Here is an 18,706-nt window from a genome sequence, read left to right on the forward strand (position 1 = left end):
GCTTCAGTGTGTTCATGTACTGGCCTGTAATATCAAGCCTTTACCACAAGAGGTCACCCTTATGACAGGAAAGACAGACAGGCAAGTGACAAACAATTATACAGAAGGTAAGAGCTTCTACATGAATTTATTAAATGTAATGTAACTTTAATATTTGTCAAGCATACTTAGAAATTCAAAGTTTGACACCTTGAAGCTGTGTTGCCTTTGCAGACTTGATGGCACTTAAAATTGTGGCCTCAAACTTTCCTCAGCTGACTGATGATCACCGCCCCAATTTACTTTGTAATCTGCATCATACAAGATTAATGGACAAGACGTGTAATTAGTTTACAATATTATGAAATGCTTCAAGCTCACAGCCCAGAACAGAGCTGAGATCATTATAGAGATTAATGTTCAAGAAAGAATAGTCTTTCGCTCCTTTCATTTTCTGTCACCGTGTTTCTCACATCAGCTGATAAATTGGCTGTTTGCCTAATTACCAGGACCACCGATCGCTCGTGTTGTTTTCCTTTCCTGTAGCACACAACTCCACATATGGCCCCGCTGTCCCCGCCCAGCTCTAGCAGGCTCCTACTGTTGTCTCTCCGCCCAGTGCGTGAGTGAGTGTGGACTGGAAGATAACAGTGGAAACTGGGCAGGGTCTGCCTGCACATGAAAGCAGTCTCTGTGCGTGCGCAGTCTACTTTCTCTTCTGAGAGATGATACGCCGCTGCGAGCCTTTAACTGCGCTTAACTTCCACTGGCCGTGACATTTCTGTCCTCTGTGGGCGTTTCTGCGCGGATACCGGCGCTGGTGCTCAACTTCGGGAAGTATGTGGATGTGTTGTGTGCGCTGAGGAGGAATGCGCGGATCTGGTGCCTTTTCCTCTTTGGTGTTTTTCTCTTTCCACGGAACAGTGTCGTGACTTCAGCCAGCCCGTTGTGTCCAACAGAGGTATCAGGTGTTTTATGTGAGCGTGCAGTCGACTGCCAACATGCATGATGATGTGTAGCTGCACCCTTGCCTCTGACAGACTGTTTACCTGTGTTGAAACGGAGGACGGTTCGCACGTCGTGCCTGTGCAGAGGCTCCATGGGTAACCGCCGTGCGTAACGCTGGCTCTCCATGGAGGACTGGTGGAGGAGCCGCTCATCGCAACCCACACTTTAAGACAGTGAGTGACCCTTGAAACATGATGAGTCAAGAGCACGACGGGATATCCTTACCGGTGCCTTGCTTCGGAGTTTGTCCCAACAGAGAGAGCATCGGCGGGGAGAGCACCGGCAGCAGCAGCGGTGGAGGTGGCGGTACCTCCGGTGTCCCTGCAGCCGGGACTTACTGGCAGGACTCGGTGATCAGCAGCGGGGGGCTTAGCCCGACCCCAGGGAGCTGTCCGATGGACGGCGGGGGGTTGCTCTCCACCGGAAAGTCGTGCAAAAGCAGGCCGGTGACGGTGGCCTATGTGGTGAACGGAGAGGCGAGCCCGCAGATTAACGCGGAGAGCATGGCCCTGCAGTGTCTGAGGGACGCCTGCGACACGGTGGGCAGCAAACTGGAGACGGTGAACTTTGGCAAACTGGACTTTGGGGAGACAACGGTGCTGGACAGCTTCTACAACGCAGGTGAGTCAAATAGAAACTCCCAGAACTGACCCTGAATGCTTCCTGTTGTGATTGTTTACATCAATCCTTATATGCATTTCATAGGAATTCAATCTTTGCTCCCCCTCATAATGATTAAACCACAAGATCAATAGCCAGTCACCCCTGACACGCTGCTTCATGAAGACATGTCACAGGAATGTTTACCTCTCTGCAAACTAGTTTCAGGGGTCAAAGGTCACCCTCTGCTGGATCACCACTTTCCTGGAAACTGTTTGCCTGCAGGACAGGTTGCCCTGAGCTCCCTAAACACAACACATAGCTGATCATGTCAGGGCTTGAGGGCTGCAGCCTTCATGTCACAGTTATTTCCACCCTGCACCGAGCAAAGCTGGAAGTCTTTGAGCCAAAAGAGCATCACTGGGGTTGTTTAATTTGCTCCACAAATGTGGGGGCGATTGTTATATTTCCCCCCCCACGCATAGTTTCCCCGCTTCCATTGTGCGCCTCCAGTATTGTGCCGGAGTGTCATGGGTTGAGCCATGAGGCTGGACTTTCCACTGGAATCTACGGTGCGGAGAAACAAACTTGAACCCTCTGACTGAAAGCACTTTCCCCCCCACTTCTTAGTCATATTGTATGTGTAGTAGTTGGCTCCTAATCCTACTGGAAAGCTTCAGTTGTATAATAAGCACTGAAAAAAAAACTCTTTGGAAAGCAGACCTTTCAGGGATTGTGGTCAAATAGAAAGCAGCTGTAATGTACAGGGCAGGCCAGTGTGTTGAGGTGCCAGGAACAGCAGCCAGTGTTTGCGTTTCACTCACATATTTGGTATCAGGATTTGTTCAGGAGATATTGCAGAAATAAAACTACATTACCCAGATGCCTGTGACTGCTACAGAGAAGCAAAAAGCCTTGTAAAGAAGAACACCTTTGCAAAATACCAGGACATAAGTCTCAAGGATTCAACAAGGTGTCATCAAACTGTAGGGAGCAACTGTGTTAAACAAAATAAACGTTTGTTCAACTATATCAGTGATAACAAAAATAAAATAACGATAAGGATTTACCTGAGAAGGACAAACATGAATGAAAATGTGAATCCTTTTCGTCTACAAGGACACCTATAATAAACTGCTTGTAAAAGTACTGCGTGCACAAAATACATAACACGGCGATAAAAACCAGGACTGCAGCTATTAATGTTTAAAACTTATTAATGGAGTCTTACAGCGATCCAAGTCTGCAACTGTAAATTTCTAACACTATTAAAGGAAGTGGTTTTGGTCCAGATGCCCTGCAGCTCTTTGCCAAAGGACCATCTGATTAACTAAAGAGCCGAGCAGACTGGAGAAGGACAAACACCTGCCACAACCTGGCAACCCAAAAGCTGCTCATGTGAACAGCCTGCAACTAATCTGTAGAGCTCTGTAAAGTGGAGTCATTATTTGTGACTTACACGTCTTAAAAACTTTGTTTTCCATTAAATTTAGCCCAGTTTAGAGTGAAGCAGAAAATTAATTGGCAACTATTTTGATAAATCAGTTTATAGTTTCAGTCTTTTTTCAAGCAAAAATGTCAAATATACTCAAGTTTCCGCCACTCGAATGTAAAGAATTTTTGGCTTTCTCTGTCATATATGATAGTACATTGAATATCTTCATGTTAAAGACTGTTTGCTGCACAAAAAGGCAATATGAAGATGTTATGTTGGGCTCTGAGGAACTGTTTTGGCCATTTTTATTCACTTCTTTTTGGTATTTGACTAACTGATTAATCAAAAAAATAGTTGGCAGACTAATCAATATTGAAGGTAATCATAAGGTTCAGCCCTAGCCCAGTTTTAACTGAGATGCCTCAATGTTTTTGACCTCCAAATGACTAAATCATTGCTTACTAGGATCTTTTTTATTAACCAAGAAATGAACATGCTGATGTAAAAAGCACCCAAGTGAGAAGCAGATTGTAAAAGTGATTCTTAAATTGAAAAGCTGGTAAAAAAAAAAAAAAAATAGTGAATATAGAGCAAAATAATGCCTCTAATTGGAGTTAGATTGATGCCACAACCAGCTGATTGACACAAAAAGTTTTTTATTCACACATCAGACCGTCAGAGTCCTTCATAATAAGAGTGTATTAGTGAAACCAGACAGTTGTGTAGTTTCTGTTCAACAAAAGACAGGCTTGTTTCTTGTCATAACATCACGTTATTAGTTGTACAAACACACGGGGCTCTCTACCGCTTTCTCTCTGTTTTGTTATTTTTTTTCAAATTGGGTCGTCTTCCTCTGAACTACTGTGGAATTTTCTCATAAATTCACATGGGAGGGCAGAGTCATTTTCCCAGAAACAGTCTGTCCTATCTGTTCAAACACACTCTGCTTCATCCTCTTCCTGCACCAGTGTGTATGAGAGATGAAGGCCAGACAACAAAAACCTTTAAACAATGAGCTCAGAGCCCGTCTGAAACTATGTGGGTCCCTGCTAATTTGGAACGATGAGTTTTCCAGATTCAGATACAAGCTGTTCCTGACTGTCCTTAAATGTCCTCCTCACATGATACTCTGGACAAAGACAGCATTTGGCTGGGAGATGGCAGAGGCTGATTGCCAAGCCTCCAGGCCACAACAGACAGGAAACGTTAGGGCAAAAATGTAGATGCAAACTTTTGTGGACAATAAAGAGTAACCGTATCTTATCATTAGGGGATTTGTTATTTACAGCGCAGCTACTGATCACAGGTTCTGCTCCTGGAGTGAGACATCAGATCTGAAGACGTATTGATCAGATGTTGTGTGAACTCAGTCTGTCTTACTCACAGTGTGATCACATATTATTGACTGAGACCAGCCAGCAGTGATGTTATGTAAAGAAGAGAGTAAATAAACTACATGCTCTGGTTTCAGTTGTAAAAAAAAAAAACAATCATCCGCAAACAAGTCTATGTTTAATTAACAGTAGGGCTGCAGTGTAAGGTTAGTTTATTATCAATGAATCTAGTGTTTCCCACACGACCTTATTTGGACAAGCTGCCCAGGTATATTTGGCAGCCAATGTTAGCATCTCAAGTTTTTCTATCCATCTCAGAGAACAATACCATTCGCATTCGATTAAGTAGTGGACCAAGCTCCAGCTCAGTCCATAGCGACCTGGGTTGGGAACCTTAGGGTCACCAGCTTAAGTCCCTATCCGGACCAAACATGGAACGTGAGCTGTAGCTGGAGACATGCCAGCTTGCCTACTGGGCACTATCGAGCTGCCCCTGAGCAAGTCACCAAACCTCCAGTTGCTCAGGGCGCCTGTCCATGGGCAGCCCCCTCACCCTGATGTCTCTTCATTTAATGTATGTATAGGTCCTGTTTGTGCATGAGTGTGTATTTGTCCTCCTCAGATACAAGCTGTTCTTAACTGTCCTTAAATGTCCTCTTCACATGATACTGTGGACAACGACAACATTTGCCTGGGAGATGGCAGAGGCTGATTGCCAAGAATCCAGGCCACGACAGACAGGAAATGCTAGGGAAAAGTGTAGATGCAAACTTTTGCCGACAATAAAGAGTAACCTTAGGAGATTTGATATTAACAAATCCCTCCTCTGTCTGTCTGTCACAAACACATCGCCAGCAGACCCGTCTGTGAATAACCTGTCCTTTCCATGCAGACTCTGAAGTTCAAGTTAAAGGGAAACTTTGCCGATTTTCAACCAGCTGTGTGTCATCGCACTATGGGCAGATGAATGAATGAACAGTATTAGGCTTCCTGCTGTGGTACCAGCACCTAAATCTCCCCGCCCATGCACTGATGGAGGTTTGCGGAGTCATCAGTGATGCATTTTTGCCACCCCCACCCCCCTCCCCCATTTGCGACTGCCAAAGATAGAAGGGAAACACTGGAAGCTGTTGAAAAATGTGTATCACAATTTCCAAGAGCCCAGCATGACGTCTTCTGAAGCCAGAATTAGGTAATATTTGGTGGTCATGTTTTCAAAATTACTTAGGTGGCAAGTCATTTTCTGCAGATTGACTTATTTACCAATTATTTCAGCACTGTGTAACATTATTAAGGCCTCTAAACTCTGACCTTGCAGGTTCATTTCATGTCACGCTGTGTGGGTTTATTGATTAGATTTTTCTCCTTTCTCTCTGCTAATCTCAAAATTTAGGCAACAAAAAGCAAAAAAAAAGTTGTCAGTATATTTGTCTCACAATGGGATCTATATATCTTGAATGGATGACCAAAGAATACACCATGTTGCTCATATAATTTTCAACTGTTATCTGCCCCAATTTGAAGTTAAATGGCATTTATTTACGGGTTTTTACAGTATATCTGCAGCAACAGAGTCTGACAATAACAATCAGTGAAGCGCATAACCACAAAGAATGCATTCCTGTTGCAGTGAGTTGCTGCTTCTAGTGGTCTCTAAAACAAGTTTTTTTCTAGGTCACAAAAAAAAGCAGCAGCTGAGATCGATACACTTGTGAGCATCTGTCATAGCTGCTGGTCCACTCCTCCGTCTGGCCTGACTCATTGTGAGTCATCGTTATCATTTATCTAGGCCTAACTGTTGAACTCCCCAAACTAACCTTTGCACAATATTGACCACACACATCCCTGAGTAAGCAGAGTGCATGATGGTTTAGTGTTGTTTTTAAATCCATCAGACTGCTTCTGTTGAACTGGCCTTATGTCAATGTGAGTTCCAGAGGGAGAAGGAGTCTGTGTTAGCTGGATTCCAGATTTCTGAATCATCATCCATCTCTTAAATTTTTGTCAGTTTAGAGGTCTTGTGAATGGCTGGAGGTACAACCAAGCCAATCAGCTTTTGTAGAGGGGAATAATGGTGGTGATTTAATCTCATGGCGCCAGTCCCAGAATCCAAATAATTACATGTTTCCAAACAAACAAACAGGGTAACTAATGTAGATGTGGTCACAGATAACTGAGACTATTGAACAGTCACTTAAAGGGGTATTTCGCCACTGGAAAGATGGTCTTTCATAAAACTGGGCTGTCTTTGCAGTAGAAAGGTGCAAATATTTTTGAAATTGATGCTACATGACCAGAGAAAACAGATTAAAAAAGGGCTGTGCTTTTGTTCAAGAGGTAGAAAACCTAAAACTACTGGGATGCGCTGCACCATAACAATCAAATTAACAGTGCACTGCTGTTGGGTGACATAATGCAAGCCTATCCGATTTTGACAAGGCCCCCAGGAAGTGCGCTGGGCTTTGAAGCCAAGTTTTGCAGTGGCCAAACAGTGGTACTGCAATTTTCAGGGTCTGTCACGTGATGCCCCGCAGCCTAAAAAGACTTTTTCCCATTGACTTATATGGCAAGAGAGACATCTGTAAATCAGTGGATACATGTTTTTGAGCGTCACAACTCCTATGCAATGACTTGTATCACTTTTAGGATCTGATCTGATTTGGTCTGATAACATTTCAGAAGTTTAGAAAAGCCACAGGAATAAATGATTTTATCCCCATTCAAGTTAGCGCAGCGCTACACCAGAAGTTACCTGTTCGGCCAGTGGAAGTAAGATGCTCGGCGGAAATAGTGCCAGTCATCTTCGGATCATCATGAACTGGGCCCTGCATTCAATGCTGTATCCAGTTCTCTTATAACACCCATGGTTTTGACACAGGAAACAATATGCAGGCCAGCTAGCAGCAAACAATCTCGAATTACTGTTAAACAGTGCACTAAAATATGTTTCTGAAAACATTTGGGGCCATAAATGTGCAGCGCAGTAACGGAATCTTGCTTTATATCTGATCAGCACTACTTAGTTTTACAGCTCAGTTTTTTCAGCCTTTGGTTTTACAATACAGGAAACTGTTTGGCGCCCACTTCCTGTTCACATGTTCTCATATAACAGCCAAACAGTGCACTAAAATATGTTTCTGAAGACATTTTAGGTGAGAAATAGGCAATGCAGTAACATAATTTTGGTTTATATTTGAATGGCACTGCCTAGTTTTACAGTTTGATCTGACTTTTAGAGACACTCTTGGTATGATACTCTTTGTCTCTGTGGTGCTGGGCACACAAAAATCTAATTTGAGCTGAGAGATGAACAGGAAGATCTGGGCTCGGTAAGATGGGGTCAAGTTTACCACAGCTTATTTACACATACTACCCACATTGTCATGACACAAAGCTGGTTGAAAATCCGCAAACTATCCCTTTAGATATCATCTCTGAAATCCAAACCAAACAGTGTATTGAAGGCATTTGTTCAGAGGTGTTTTTTTGCTGTTTTTTTTTTTCTCAGATTGAAAAAGAAGTTCTTTAATAAGCCCATCTGTTACTTGAGACAACGAGCCGGGAGGATTCAGTGCCTAGCTGTTTCTCCTTTGATCACCAAGACATGTAAAATAAGCTGATAGGTTTGATTGATTGCTGTGTGGCTTGTAGTGCACACACGGCAACAATAAAGTACTAAACAGTTAAGTGGGCTCGCTCGATATGTTTCAAATGACTCATTACTTTGATCGACGCGATCACAAAATAACAGTTCATACTGATGCATGTTGAAACACATCCAGCCAAAGTAATAACAAATCACTTCTTTCTTCTGAAATATGACAAAGACAGGAAAATGCATTGAGTTTGAACCAGCACATTTAATTTGTGTGACTCTACAGTGCCTGAATGCCCAGTTGCAATGTTCACAATGCAGCAGTTAATATTTATCAGAGATCAATTGTACAGACTTGTGCTGTTCCATCTGTGTGAGCGGCTTGAGTGTTCGGTCATAGCTGTGGTATGCAGAGCTTTATCTCTCCAGTCGATCATTACGCTGCACTGCTGTGTGATTTACTTAGAGCACAATGGGTTTTTGAACAATTCCTGAGCACTCTGAAAGCAGCTTTCGCCTCACTCTGAGTGTTTGCTTGCCTCTTGTTTTTGTGCTCAACTTCGCTGCTCACCACTCTGCCAGCAACACAGATACGGCTCACAAATAGTTTTCAGGCTGTCCACTTGTGCTTTTAGTTTGGTGTAATATTGAGATGGCTGAGAGAAGCATTTTATTGAGCTCTCAGGTGAAGCGGTCACAAGCTAACAGGTGCATTATATCTGTATTGCCTGGAGTGGTCCTCCACTACCTGCCCTAAAGATCAGTGGGATTACTCTGTTTACCAAAGTTAAACTCGATGAGAAAAGTTTGTAAAGGTTCACTTCGTCCCTTCGAGCAAGTCCACACATCGCAACGATCCGGTTTTAAGGGGACCCATTAGGCTTTTCAATATTTTCTGAGAATTTTTATATCAAACATGGCAAAAGTTTCAAATAAAGTAACGTATATGAGCAAAAGCCTGAGGTTTCCTACCTTTTTGAACACCCCCTTTTAACAGTTTTTTCCACTCTGGCTACAGTATGGCATCAAGATTTCTGTATATGGTCTTCTGCTTCAGGCACGCTACTGTAAGTGTTTACATTATGTAGCCTACACTCATGCTACATGCTAACGCCAAGGAAACATGTAAACTTGGTTGCCGATTTTGTTAAATTCTCCCCAGTGTGGGATCATATTTCTGCTGGAACATACCTGATTGTGTTTAGAAGCTTTTATTGGTGATTTTTCACAGTAGAAAGCATCGCTGTTCTCAGTCATTCCGCAGCTACGATGCTGTAACGTACATGTAGCTACATGCTAACACGAAGGAAACATGTGAACTTGATTGCCGATGTTGTTGATTTCTCCTCAGTTTAGGACCATATTCCTGATGGAACATATCTAGTTGTGTTCAAAAGCTTTTATTGGATGATATTTCACTGTAGAAAGCGTTGCTATTCTCGGTTACTGTCATTCCGAGGCTGTAATGGCGCTTTAACGCACATGTAGCATCATGCTTATGTCAGGAAAACCTGTAATCTTGGTCGATGATGTTGTTCATTTCTCCCCAACTCAAGATTTTATTTCTGCTGGAACATAGCCAGTTGTATTTAGAAGCTTTGATTGGTGATTTTTCGTAATAGAAAGTGTCACCATTCTCTGTTTTGGTCATTCCCTCGCTACAATGACAGTGCAGAGAGGTCGGGATATGGAAGACCTGGAATCGTTGACCAATCAGAGCAGACTGGGCCTTTTCCGGGAGGTGAGCTCAAAGATACGGGTGTGGGAACAGAGCATTTCAGACAGAGGATCAATCCAGGTGTTCCAGCACAGAGAGGATGAGGAAAAGAAAGTGTGCTTGACCATTAAAGCTAGTAGACATGTTTCAGTAGAAACCTTAAATACAAGTATGAACCTGAAAATTAGCATAATAGGTTTACTGCTCTGATTAGGTCATGCAAAAGCATGCACATACCTGCCCTTTGTGATCATTTTCTACCATTTTTTAATAATAAATTTGTTGTTGTTTTATGTTTTCTAATGTGTCTTTAATAATGTCGCTTTAGTTTTAAATATCCTAACAATTAGAAAACATAACATCTAATGTAGGACGTGGATGTAATCCTTACAGCTGAGATCCTACTATGATCAGTGTCAACACCACCACAAGTCAGCTGACAGCTTCTTGTCGAGAGCGCCTCGAGACTCACCAGCATAAGACTGTACACTCAGCTTCCCGACTGGGAGGCCACGCTACTCTGAAATCCCATCAGCTGGCCCTCTGCTAAGTTGTTTATCCTTCCTCCTGTTTACTCTGTATGCTTGGCTGCTCGTCAGAGGTTAGAGAGCACAAGGTCAGAGGGATTTAGCCCACAGGCCACTCACTGGCGTCTGGGGAAAAGCGACTTCACCTCAGCAGGAGAGGTAGACTGTAGGCAGAACCGCAATGTTAGTGAGGAAAAGTTGTTTTCATGCTGATATTTCTCAACAGGAAGTGTAGTGTAGACTCGGAAACTAACAGTCTGTTCTTCATTCATTATTGTTGTGAAATCCACATTACAGTTGAAGCACGTCGGCGATGAAGCACTTAAGCTCGCTGTCATATCACATCAAGGTTTTTTGATTTGACATCTTTGCATGCTCTGCAGACTAATATCCGTAATCCCCAACATCCCCGTGTGCAGTATTTCAACATCAAACAGTCAAATTAAGACGGTATTCTTCATATGCACTGAACATGTTGCAAGTGCAGTATACTGTAGGATAAACCTCAGGGTAAATCTCTTAAGAGCTCCACTGAAAAATGACAGGAGGTGGAAAGGCGGTGTATTAAAGCTTCCCTCCAGGTCTTATCAGGGGTTCGTCTGAGGAGAAAGGGAACAGGAGCAAGTTGCCAGCGTCTTTAGAAAGCAGTGGAGGGTGAGAGAGAGTGATTAATCAGTGATATGGTAAGGTACCAGGGAACAGTCAGTGGCTCGACCTATCCCAAAAGATCAGTGGGATTACTGTGTTGTATCTGAAAAGTAACATACACCGATATGTACAAGATAAGGAACATTCCTTTGATTTAAAGAGCAAACAATATAGAGCTGTTTCTCAGCTACAACTTTTGCTAGACTGTTGTTTTCTCCTGCTGCAAACATATAAACCACACTGCTGAATGCAACAAGTTCTGTAGTTGCAGTATCTACGAATATGATTGTAACCAGGCTCCAGTTAACAGAGGTGGTGTTACTCATCAGCACTCTACAATACTCCTCTCACGTATGCAGCTTTAGGCTGCTTTGTTTCACTGTTTTGATTCACATACGCACTGCAAAGGTCACAGAGGGAAGCTGATGCAAATCTGTATGTTTGATGAATGGGTGCTTGTGGGAAGGAGAACATTTTTTTTTTTTTTTTTTTTTTTTTAGGCGGCGACAGAGGTGTTCAGAATTTTGCAAGATAAAGTACAAGTTAAGGTGTGTTTTTTTTTTTAAGGTACTCTGACACCAGTAGAGTCTCCTTTTTTTGTTGATACTTCTACTGTACGCTGCCAACACCCAGGAGTGTGGGAACATATTTTTGCTGAGGGGTGCTGCCAGGTCTCCAGGAAGTGTGCTGGGCTTTGAAGCTGATTGTCGTAGTGGGCAAACAGTGGAATTGCACGGCAAAGAGATGTCTGGAAATCAGGGGATTTTTTTTTTAGCGTCACAACCCCAGTGAAATGACTTGTCTTATTAATATGAAAGTCTAGAAGAGCCACACAATAAATCATTTAACCAAGATAGTGGAGTGCTTAAACAGCAATAGGCAGCTTGGTCGGCAGAAGTCTCAAGTGCGCCTGGTCTATGGGCTGCACAGATAGGACTGAACAGCGCCCTGCCTCCAATGCTGAGTCCTGTTCTCTTTATACATACATTGGTGCATGGTCTGCAACCATGTATGTGCACGCACTTACTCAGGAGCTACTGTTAAACTACTCAGACATACTTACATCGGCAGTTTGATCAACTGTTAGTCCAAAGAATGTGCGCTCCCGTGCCTCAGACGCATTTACTCCCTGGACTGCATGTGCCAAAATTTCTAATAATGCATTTTGAATGGTGTCGGACATCCAGTTGTCTCCTTGCTGATGCAGCTCTGTTCCACTGAGCTAATAATACATCTGTTTGACGTCTGCTCCATCATTAGCTGCCATAAAACTCTGGAACTCTCTCGCATACTGTACAAGGAGCAGCTCCAACACTGTCCTGGCAATTTTCTGGTCTTTCTCAGCTTGTTTGCGCCATTGATTAGCTCCTGTTACAGCAAACCTCTAACCAAGTTTAGCTGACCCATGAGCTGACCCCGACCCCTGTACTATGACCTGAAGTGATGTCATTATAACGTCGGGTCACAGGAGTTATTTAATTTGCACATTTTAAACATCCTTTTTTATACACCTTATCATATGCTATTCTACATTTGAAACAAATGTTCAAATATCCCATGAGTTACGGTACCTAATCAAGCTGTTTACAGACTGTGTTGTTCCACTCCTTGTCAGCAGTGCAGCACCCTCAGCACCCACCTTCATGCGCACATGCCAACACCCCTCTTGACATTAACCCAACTTCATAACAAATTATCCAATTATCCTATGTTATTTTAGAGGAAGCTACTGCAACGCATGTCAACCCTTTCATTAAATAATTACCTTAATGTGGTAATTCACTGTAATTACGTCATCTCTACTGTAAATACTGCAAATCTTCGAGCAAACTAGCCCCCAAATGTTGACTATAAACAAGGCTAACAAGTCTACACCCATTTCAGCTGCTGGAAACAGTGGTGCTTTGAGCTAAACGCTAACATGCTCACAATGACAGTGCTGACATTTTGATCTAATGTTTGCCATGTTCACAGTTTTAGTTTAGTGTGTTAGCATGCTGATTAGCACTAAACACAAAGTGCAACTGAAGCTAATGGGAAGGCTTTTAGCTTTGCAGGTATTTAGTCAGAAGAATTGGACAGTGATGGGTGAAAAGTGAACAGGCAACCCATCCAATATTTAGGGCTCTTAACTTAAAACCACAGATGTCAACATCATGATGGCACTGGAAGAAAAGTCAGGGGATCACAAAGACAAAAGTCATGAGGATTCATCGTCTGGGAACCATGCGTGTCTGTACAAAATTTTGTCCTAAGCTATGCAGTAGATCTTGAGATATTTGACAGGATACGTTAAAACTTTTTCAGTCAGAGGATCACAAAAGTCATCAGGATTCATCCTTTGGGTAACATGAATGTCTGTATAAAATTCCAAATTATGAAATAGTTGCCAAGTCTGGACCAAAGTGGTGGACCGGCCGACATTGTCATTCCTAGAGCTATGCTAGCAGGATTGCAAAAATAAATGTCAAATAATCCTTCAGAGCATCAACAGGCAACTTCATTTGCTGACTTCTGACACAGTTTGCAATTCTGTGTGGAGATTTATATCTGCCATGCTGGTGTGTGACATTTCTGCTATTCAGATGACAAACTTTTCAGGACGTTCAGGTGAATTCAGGTGAACCAATTCCTGCTCAGTGCAGCTTTCATTTCAATGCAGCATTTTGCAAACAAGCACAGCAGTACTTCAAACCTATTGTGAGGTAATTGAGACAAGGCTGAAACATTGTTGACCTGACATAAAAACAAATCCCTCTTGTTTTAGCAGATTTTGTAAATGAAGGAGGCAAGTCGGGGCAGCGGCGCTAGTTTCTCTCTGCCTGTTTGTGGATGAATTCACATTCTGTTCTCAGCTCTTTTGCCCCTTAGGGCCATGGCACTGCAGTTTGTAAAATCTGTGTGTGTGAGAAGGAGACAAAGTGGAGCAGAAAAAAAAGCAAAAAAAAAAGCCTGTCTGCCACTGCAAGGAGAAAGGTGTGACTGGAAGGTTGGTCTCATTTCCTGCATCATGGTATTTTCAGGGTCCTTTCTCTCAAGCACACTTGTGTGTGAAAATAAAGGGAGTATTAATCTCTGTGCCGGCAGGGCATCTAAACTACAGAATAACCATTGTCTAGTTTCCTATATTGTCCTCTGGGAGGAGAGGTGTGTCTGCAGACAGAAACGCTCAGTTGAAAGACTTGTCTGGAGCTTTTCTTCCATTCCCAGGATTGTATTTTTGGATGTTTATACTTAATGTGGCTTTTTGGCCTCCCATGAACCCGATTTGGAATTCATCATAGATGTTTGACCACATCCAGAGGCAATTTTCACTTGTATTTGTCAGTCACACATGTGCCTCTAGATATTTATTTTGCTCCCAGTCCTTCCTGAATGCATTTGTAGTCCGAGTTTATAGCGGTTTGTTACCCTTTTCTTCTCTTTGTTAAGTGTGGTGAAGAAGCAAATTTAAAAAACTAAACAGCGAAAGTAAAAGTGTCATCCCACATGAGTAATGATGTCTCCCTGAGGGACGAACGTGCACCACCTTGTTTTACCTGGAACTGTTGCATCACTAGTTCCTGGGATTTTGACATTTCCAGAGCAAGTTGATGAGATGTCTCAAATTCTGATAATGTGTGTCTGACATGCATCATGCGTCTCAAATCAATTGTTAAAGCAAGTTCAGGGCAAGTCACAACTATTCAGAAGCAAATTGAAATCATAATGCACTGCTTTCTGTTGCATATAGTGTCAGAAATGGTTTATGATTCTGGCTGTGCCCTCAAAGAGTCAAAGTATCAGTCGTTTATTCAAGTTGAGTAGTCGTGTTTTTGTTTGTCATTGTGCCGTATACTTCTGGGGACATTTCGGTCCCCAGATTTAGCTGCAGAGTGAGCGCTCTTTGCTTTTACACTGCTTTACAGTACAGGCAGCTGCAGACCCAGACCCAGAGTGAGTCTGAGTGAGATGGAGGCAGCTGCCTGGAGGACAGAATTAAGATAACATAATCTTCTGCCTTCTGTTTAGAAGTGGTGAATTTACTCTTACTCAACTTAGTACGACACAGTCTCTGGCTTTCGTTTGATATCTGGTGTTGGAAGAAAGTGTTGTTACACATTTTGGACCTGTTGTTAGCCAAGTTAGCCCTGCGGGATAACCTAGCTTGTTTACTACATTATGTGAACATCGCTGTCACCCTGAAAGTCCTGCTGAATCCCGTTCAAACTCAAACCTGCCCAAATAGTCGAGCATTTGTATTATCCGATTGAACTGACATAATTTTGGGTCATGTACAGCCCTATTTTTAATGTAAATAACTATTTTTATTAGTTTATAATCACCTGAAAAGAAGGATCTTTGTTTTTTATTACTTTCAAATGAGTTGTTTGTTCTGCATACGGAGCAGGTCCTCTTCCACAGATCCTGCCATGTTGTTCTGCAGTAGCCCAGAATGGACAAATCAAACACTGGCTCTAGACAGGGCCATTCACATTTTCATGTCAGCCACTATAGTTCTCTTACACGCATGATACTCGGTAGAAGTTTCAGTTCTGCAGCCTCACCTCTAGAGGCCACTACACGCTACACACTAGACCTTTAAGACTATCAAATTGTCATATTTGCGACTTGCGTCCAAGTCAAAGTACCCTGGGTGTTTTTGTCATAGTGTCATCAAAGGGCCCTATTTGTTTGTATCTCATGCAGAGCTGTACCTGACACATAATTATGTCTGTTGAATCGGATTTGACATTCAGAGTGACAGCAATGTTTACATGATGTAGTAAACAAACAAACCAAGGTAGCCCTCCAATCTAATGTATGCTAACTATGCTAATGATGGACGAGACATGAACAAAACACACTCAAAGGGATGTGGGTGACATGACAAGAGGAGAGGCTATATGTATATATTTACCAATCTACTAAGGCAGTAACAGGCCAAGAAATGTATCAGTATGCCCACAAAAGGCAGGAATTAAGACATGAAAAATAGCTTTTTAAATGTTTTATGAGGACGGAAAAGCATTCAGCATGTTTGTGAGCCTTCAGGGATACACGCGAAGCATTTTGATGAGAGACGCTGAATGTAAACATTGCCGCGTTTGTTTACAAGAGCAGGGCACGTTTAAATCTGTCTCGTGTCCATAAGTCTCTGTTATCCTGCCTGTCTCTTTAACCTGACAGCAGTGAAAGATCATCTGTGGCACGAGTACAAGAGGTAATCATCCTGCAGCTGCCACAACACACAGAAACACAACAACCATCCAGTGCCGTGTGTGGAAATTTGGCACACAATTTGGACATTTTACTCCAGAGGGTTTCCTTTTTTAAGGGGAAAAAGGGTTTTTGAGTGTGGGAAATGATTTCCAGTGGAGCTTAGAGACAGTAATTCCACTGTCTCTCTCTGTCCCCTGTGTGGGCCACGCTCCAGGGAAATCCGCCCACTGCACTCTGCTCCGCTAACACGAGCCTCATTCCCTCCTTCTCCGTTTGCGATAAGGGGAAAAACCTCAATAGCAGCACACTGAGGGTTTCACTCACATCTGTTGCAGCTGAGTCTCCATGGTTACCACATCTTATGTGTAGCTGTTATGTAATGGATTGTAGCGAGTGCTTTATTGACTTACTGTACCTGTCCTGTTCCTGCATTCTCAGACACACTAAGTCTGAAGGCCATTACAGCTGGCCCCTGAGTTACCAATGTAAACAGTGCTATTGGAATGTAATTGCGGTGCTTTTAGCAGTGCGGCACGATGACATTTTCACAAATATGAAGTGTATAGGCCAGAGTGAGGGCACATACCTACACATGCAAACATTCTGCCCTTCCCTTATCCTGAAATGTGCTGTGGCCCGGTGAGAAAACAACTACAAATTATTATTAATTATTGCCACTCGAGATGTGACCCTCTCAGTGAATATGTAACCTGTTGATGCTACAGATTCAAATATGTGGATAGTGTTTGGACAAAAATTCAAGTTTTGCTGTTCATTCTTTTTTTAATCTATGCAGCACTTGTATTAGAAATATGCATAGTTTGCATTTGAATAGTGCTTTACAAATGTGTCTTTGTCTCGAATGTAGTGCCGGAACCATTAGTCAACTTGTTTGATTACTGAATCAACAGAAAATGAATCAGCATCTACAGTAGTATGAATAACAGCTGATTGTTTGAGTCATTTATCAAGGAAAAACTGTGAAATATTTGGTGTTTTCAGCTTCTTGGTGTTTGTAGAACTGTTAATGGATTCTCTTTTTCTTTCTGGACTGTTGGTTGGACAAAACAAAGGAGTCCTGGGTACATATATGATAAATGTTACATATTAAAGGTTCACTCACTAGCTTTTTTCCGGGGTTTTCTTCCTTCTTCTTCTACTTTAGCTTTGTTGTAGGGCAACAGAGCAACTTCCTGTCTTTGAAGAATCTATTTTATTGCAGAAAATAGACTTTGGTGTTATTTTCTTACATCTGATTAACTTGAAGATCATTTGATGAATAGGAAAAAAAATCTACAGATTTTTGTGATATAATTTTCGAAACACATGGTTAAATTTTCCAGCCTGTTTCTGGAGCTTTCAACCAGATCTTACAGCCCCCTTCAATCAATGGAGTGTACTCAGCCCTTATGAACGAGCTTGTAGGCCAAGTCAGCCATGAGTTTCCAAAAAAAATATATATATATAGTAATACATTTTATTTATAGGCAACACCACACTCAAGGTCACCTTACAGGCAAAGATAGAGAAAATAACAGCAGATAAAAAGTCAACGAGGTAAGGAATAAAGTAACATAAAATAAATTAGTAAATAATAATAATAATAACAACAAATAAATATTCTGCAAAACACGTTTACAGTGCATAAAATTCTATGTAAATCGTGGATGTGTGTGGCTAGACGGACGGGAGTCATACTAAACAGGCTGTTTGAAAATGGTGAGTTTTGAGTTTTTAAAAGAGGTGAGATTCATGACAGGCCTAAATGTTGGCATTGCGCAGATATGTTGCATTTGCACATTATTATCTAGCAAATATGTTGAAAATTTACATTTTAACAACGCTGTGTAATGTGTGGTTAGGTTTAGGCACAAAAGCCACTTGGTTCTGGTTAGGAAAAGATCATGTTTTGGCTCAAAATAACCAATTTTAGGGGCACCATCCCTGCAGGAAAAGCTGCACTGTCTCAGAAAAAATACAACCACTTTTCATGGCACTATCCCTGCTGAGGGGTCGCTACCAAAAACCCATGTATAGTGCTGAGAAAGCTGCTGGAAACAGCTGTTTTGTTGTCTGTTGGTCTGCAGTAGTCTGCAGCTTGGCAGGCTTCTCGCCTAAGTGACAAGTCATTCATCATCCCCTCCACCTCCCCACTGTCAGCTCAGCCCAAAGTCAGCTCACCTTAAAAACACTGATATGATTCGAAAAACGTGCAAACGTTATGTATTCATGGTTTGCAGAAATGTACAAAGCTAACATTTTCTTCTGGGTATTTGTTCATGCTTTGTCAAGTTCAAGACAGAATGTTTATTCTCAGATATACAGATTGATCAATAATGAAAATCCTAGCCATAGGTCTGGTCTTAAACAGACACTTTAGTCGACAATAAAGTTGTTTTGTATTGTGCATTTGCATACACTGTATATGGCTTTAGGGATGTATGGTGTAGATGATGCACACAATCTCAGTGTTGTTTATAGCTGAAGGCTGCTGGGACGAGCGACTGTTTACATTTCTCAACAGCCCACGCTCATTAAAATAGATTTCTTTGTGTCCAAATGTATGCTCCCCATTTGGCTCTGAGCACAGGAGAGAGACAGACACTTTGAGTCTTTGAGACAATCCATATCCACTTGAGCAGTCTCCAGTGCCATTTAGAT

At 42.1% G+C, this 18,706-nt stretch overlaps 1 protein-coding gene across 1 annotated transcript in view; it reads left to right on the forward strand.

Annotated features, from left to right (window-relative positions):
• The first annotated feature begins 588 nt into the window (after positions 1-588).
• The window catches only part of map3k5 (mitogen-activated protein kinase kinase kinase 5), a 105,510-nt gene continuing 87,392 nt past the window's right edge, over positions 589-18,706 (forward strand). The window contains exon 1 of the mRNA XM_049589956.1: positions 589-1,608. Coding sequence (XP_049445913.1) covers positions 1,179-1,608 — 430 coding nt within the window. The 5' untranslated portion in view covers positions 589-1,178. The remainder of the gene's footprint in view (positions 1,609-18,706) is intronic.

Source organism: Epinephelus fuscoguttatus, linkage group LG11 (genome assembly GCF_011397635.1).
Source record: "Epinephelus fuscoguttatus linkage group LG11, E.fuscoguttatus.final_Chr_v1".
Lineage (NCBI taxonomy): Eukaryota > Metazoa > Chordata > Actinopteri > Perciformes > Serranidae > Epinephelus > Epinephelus fuscoguttatus.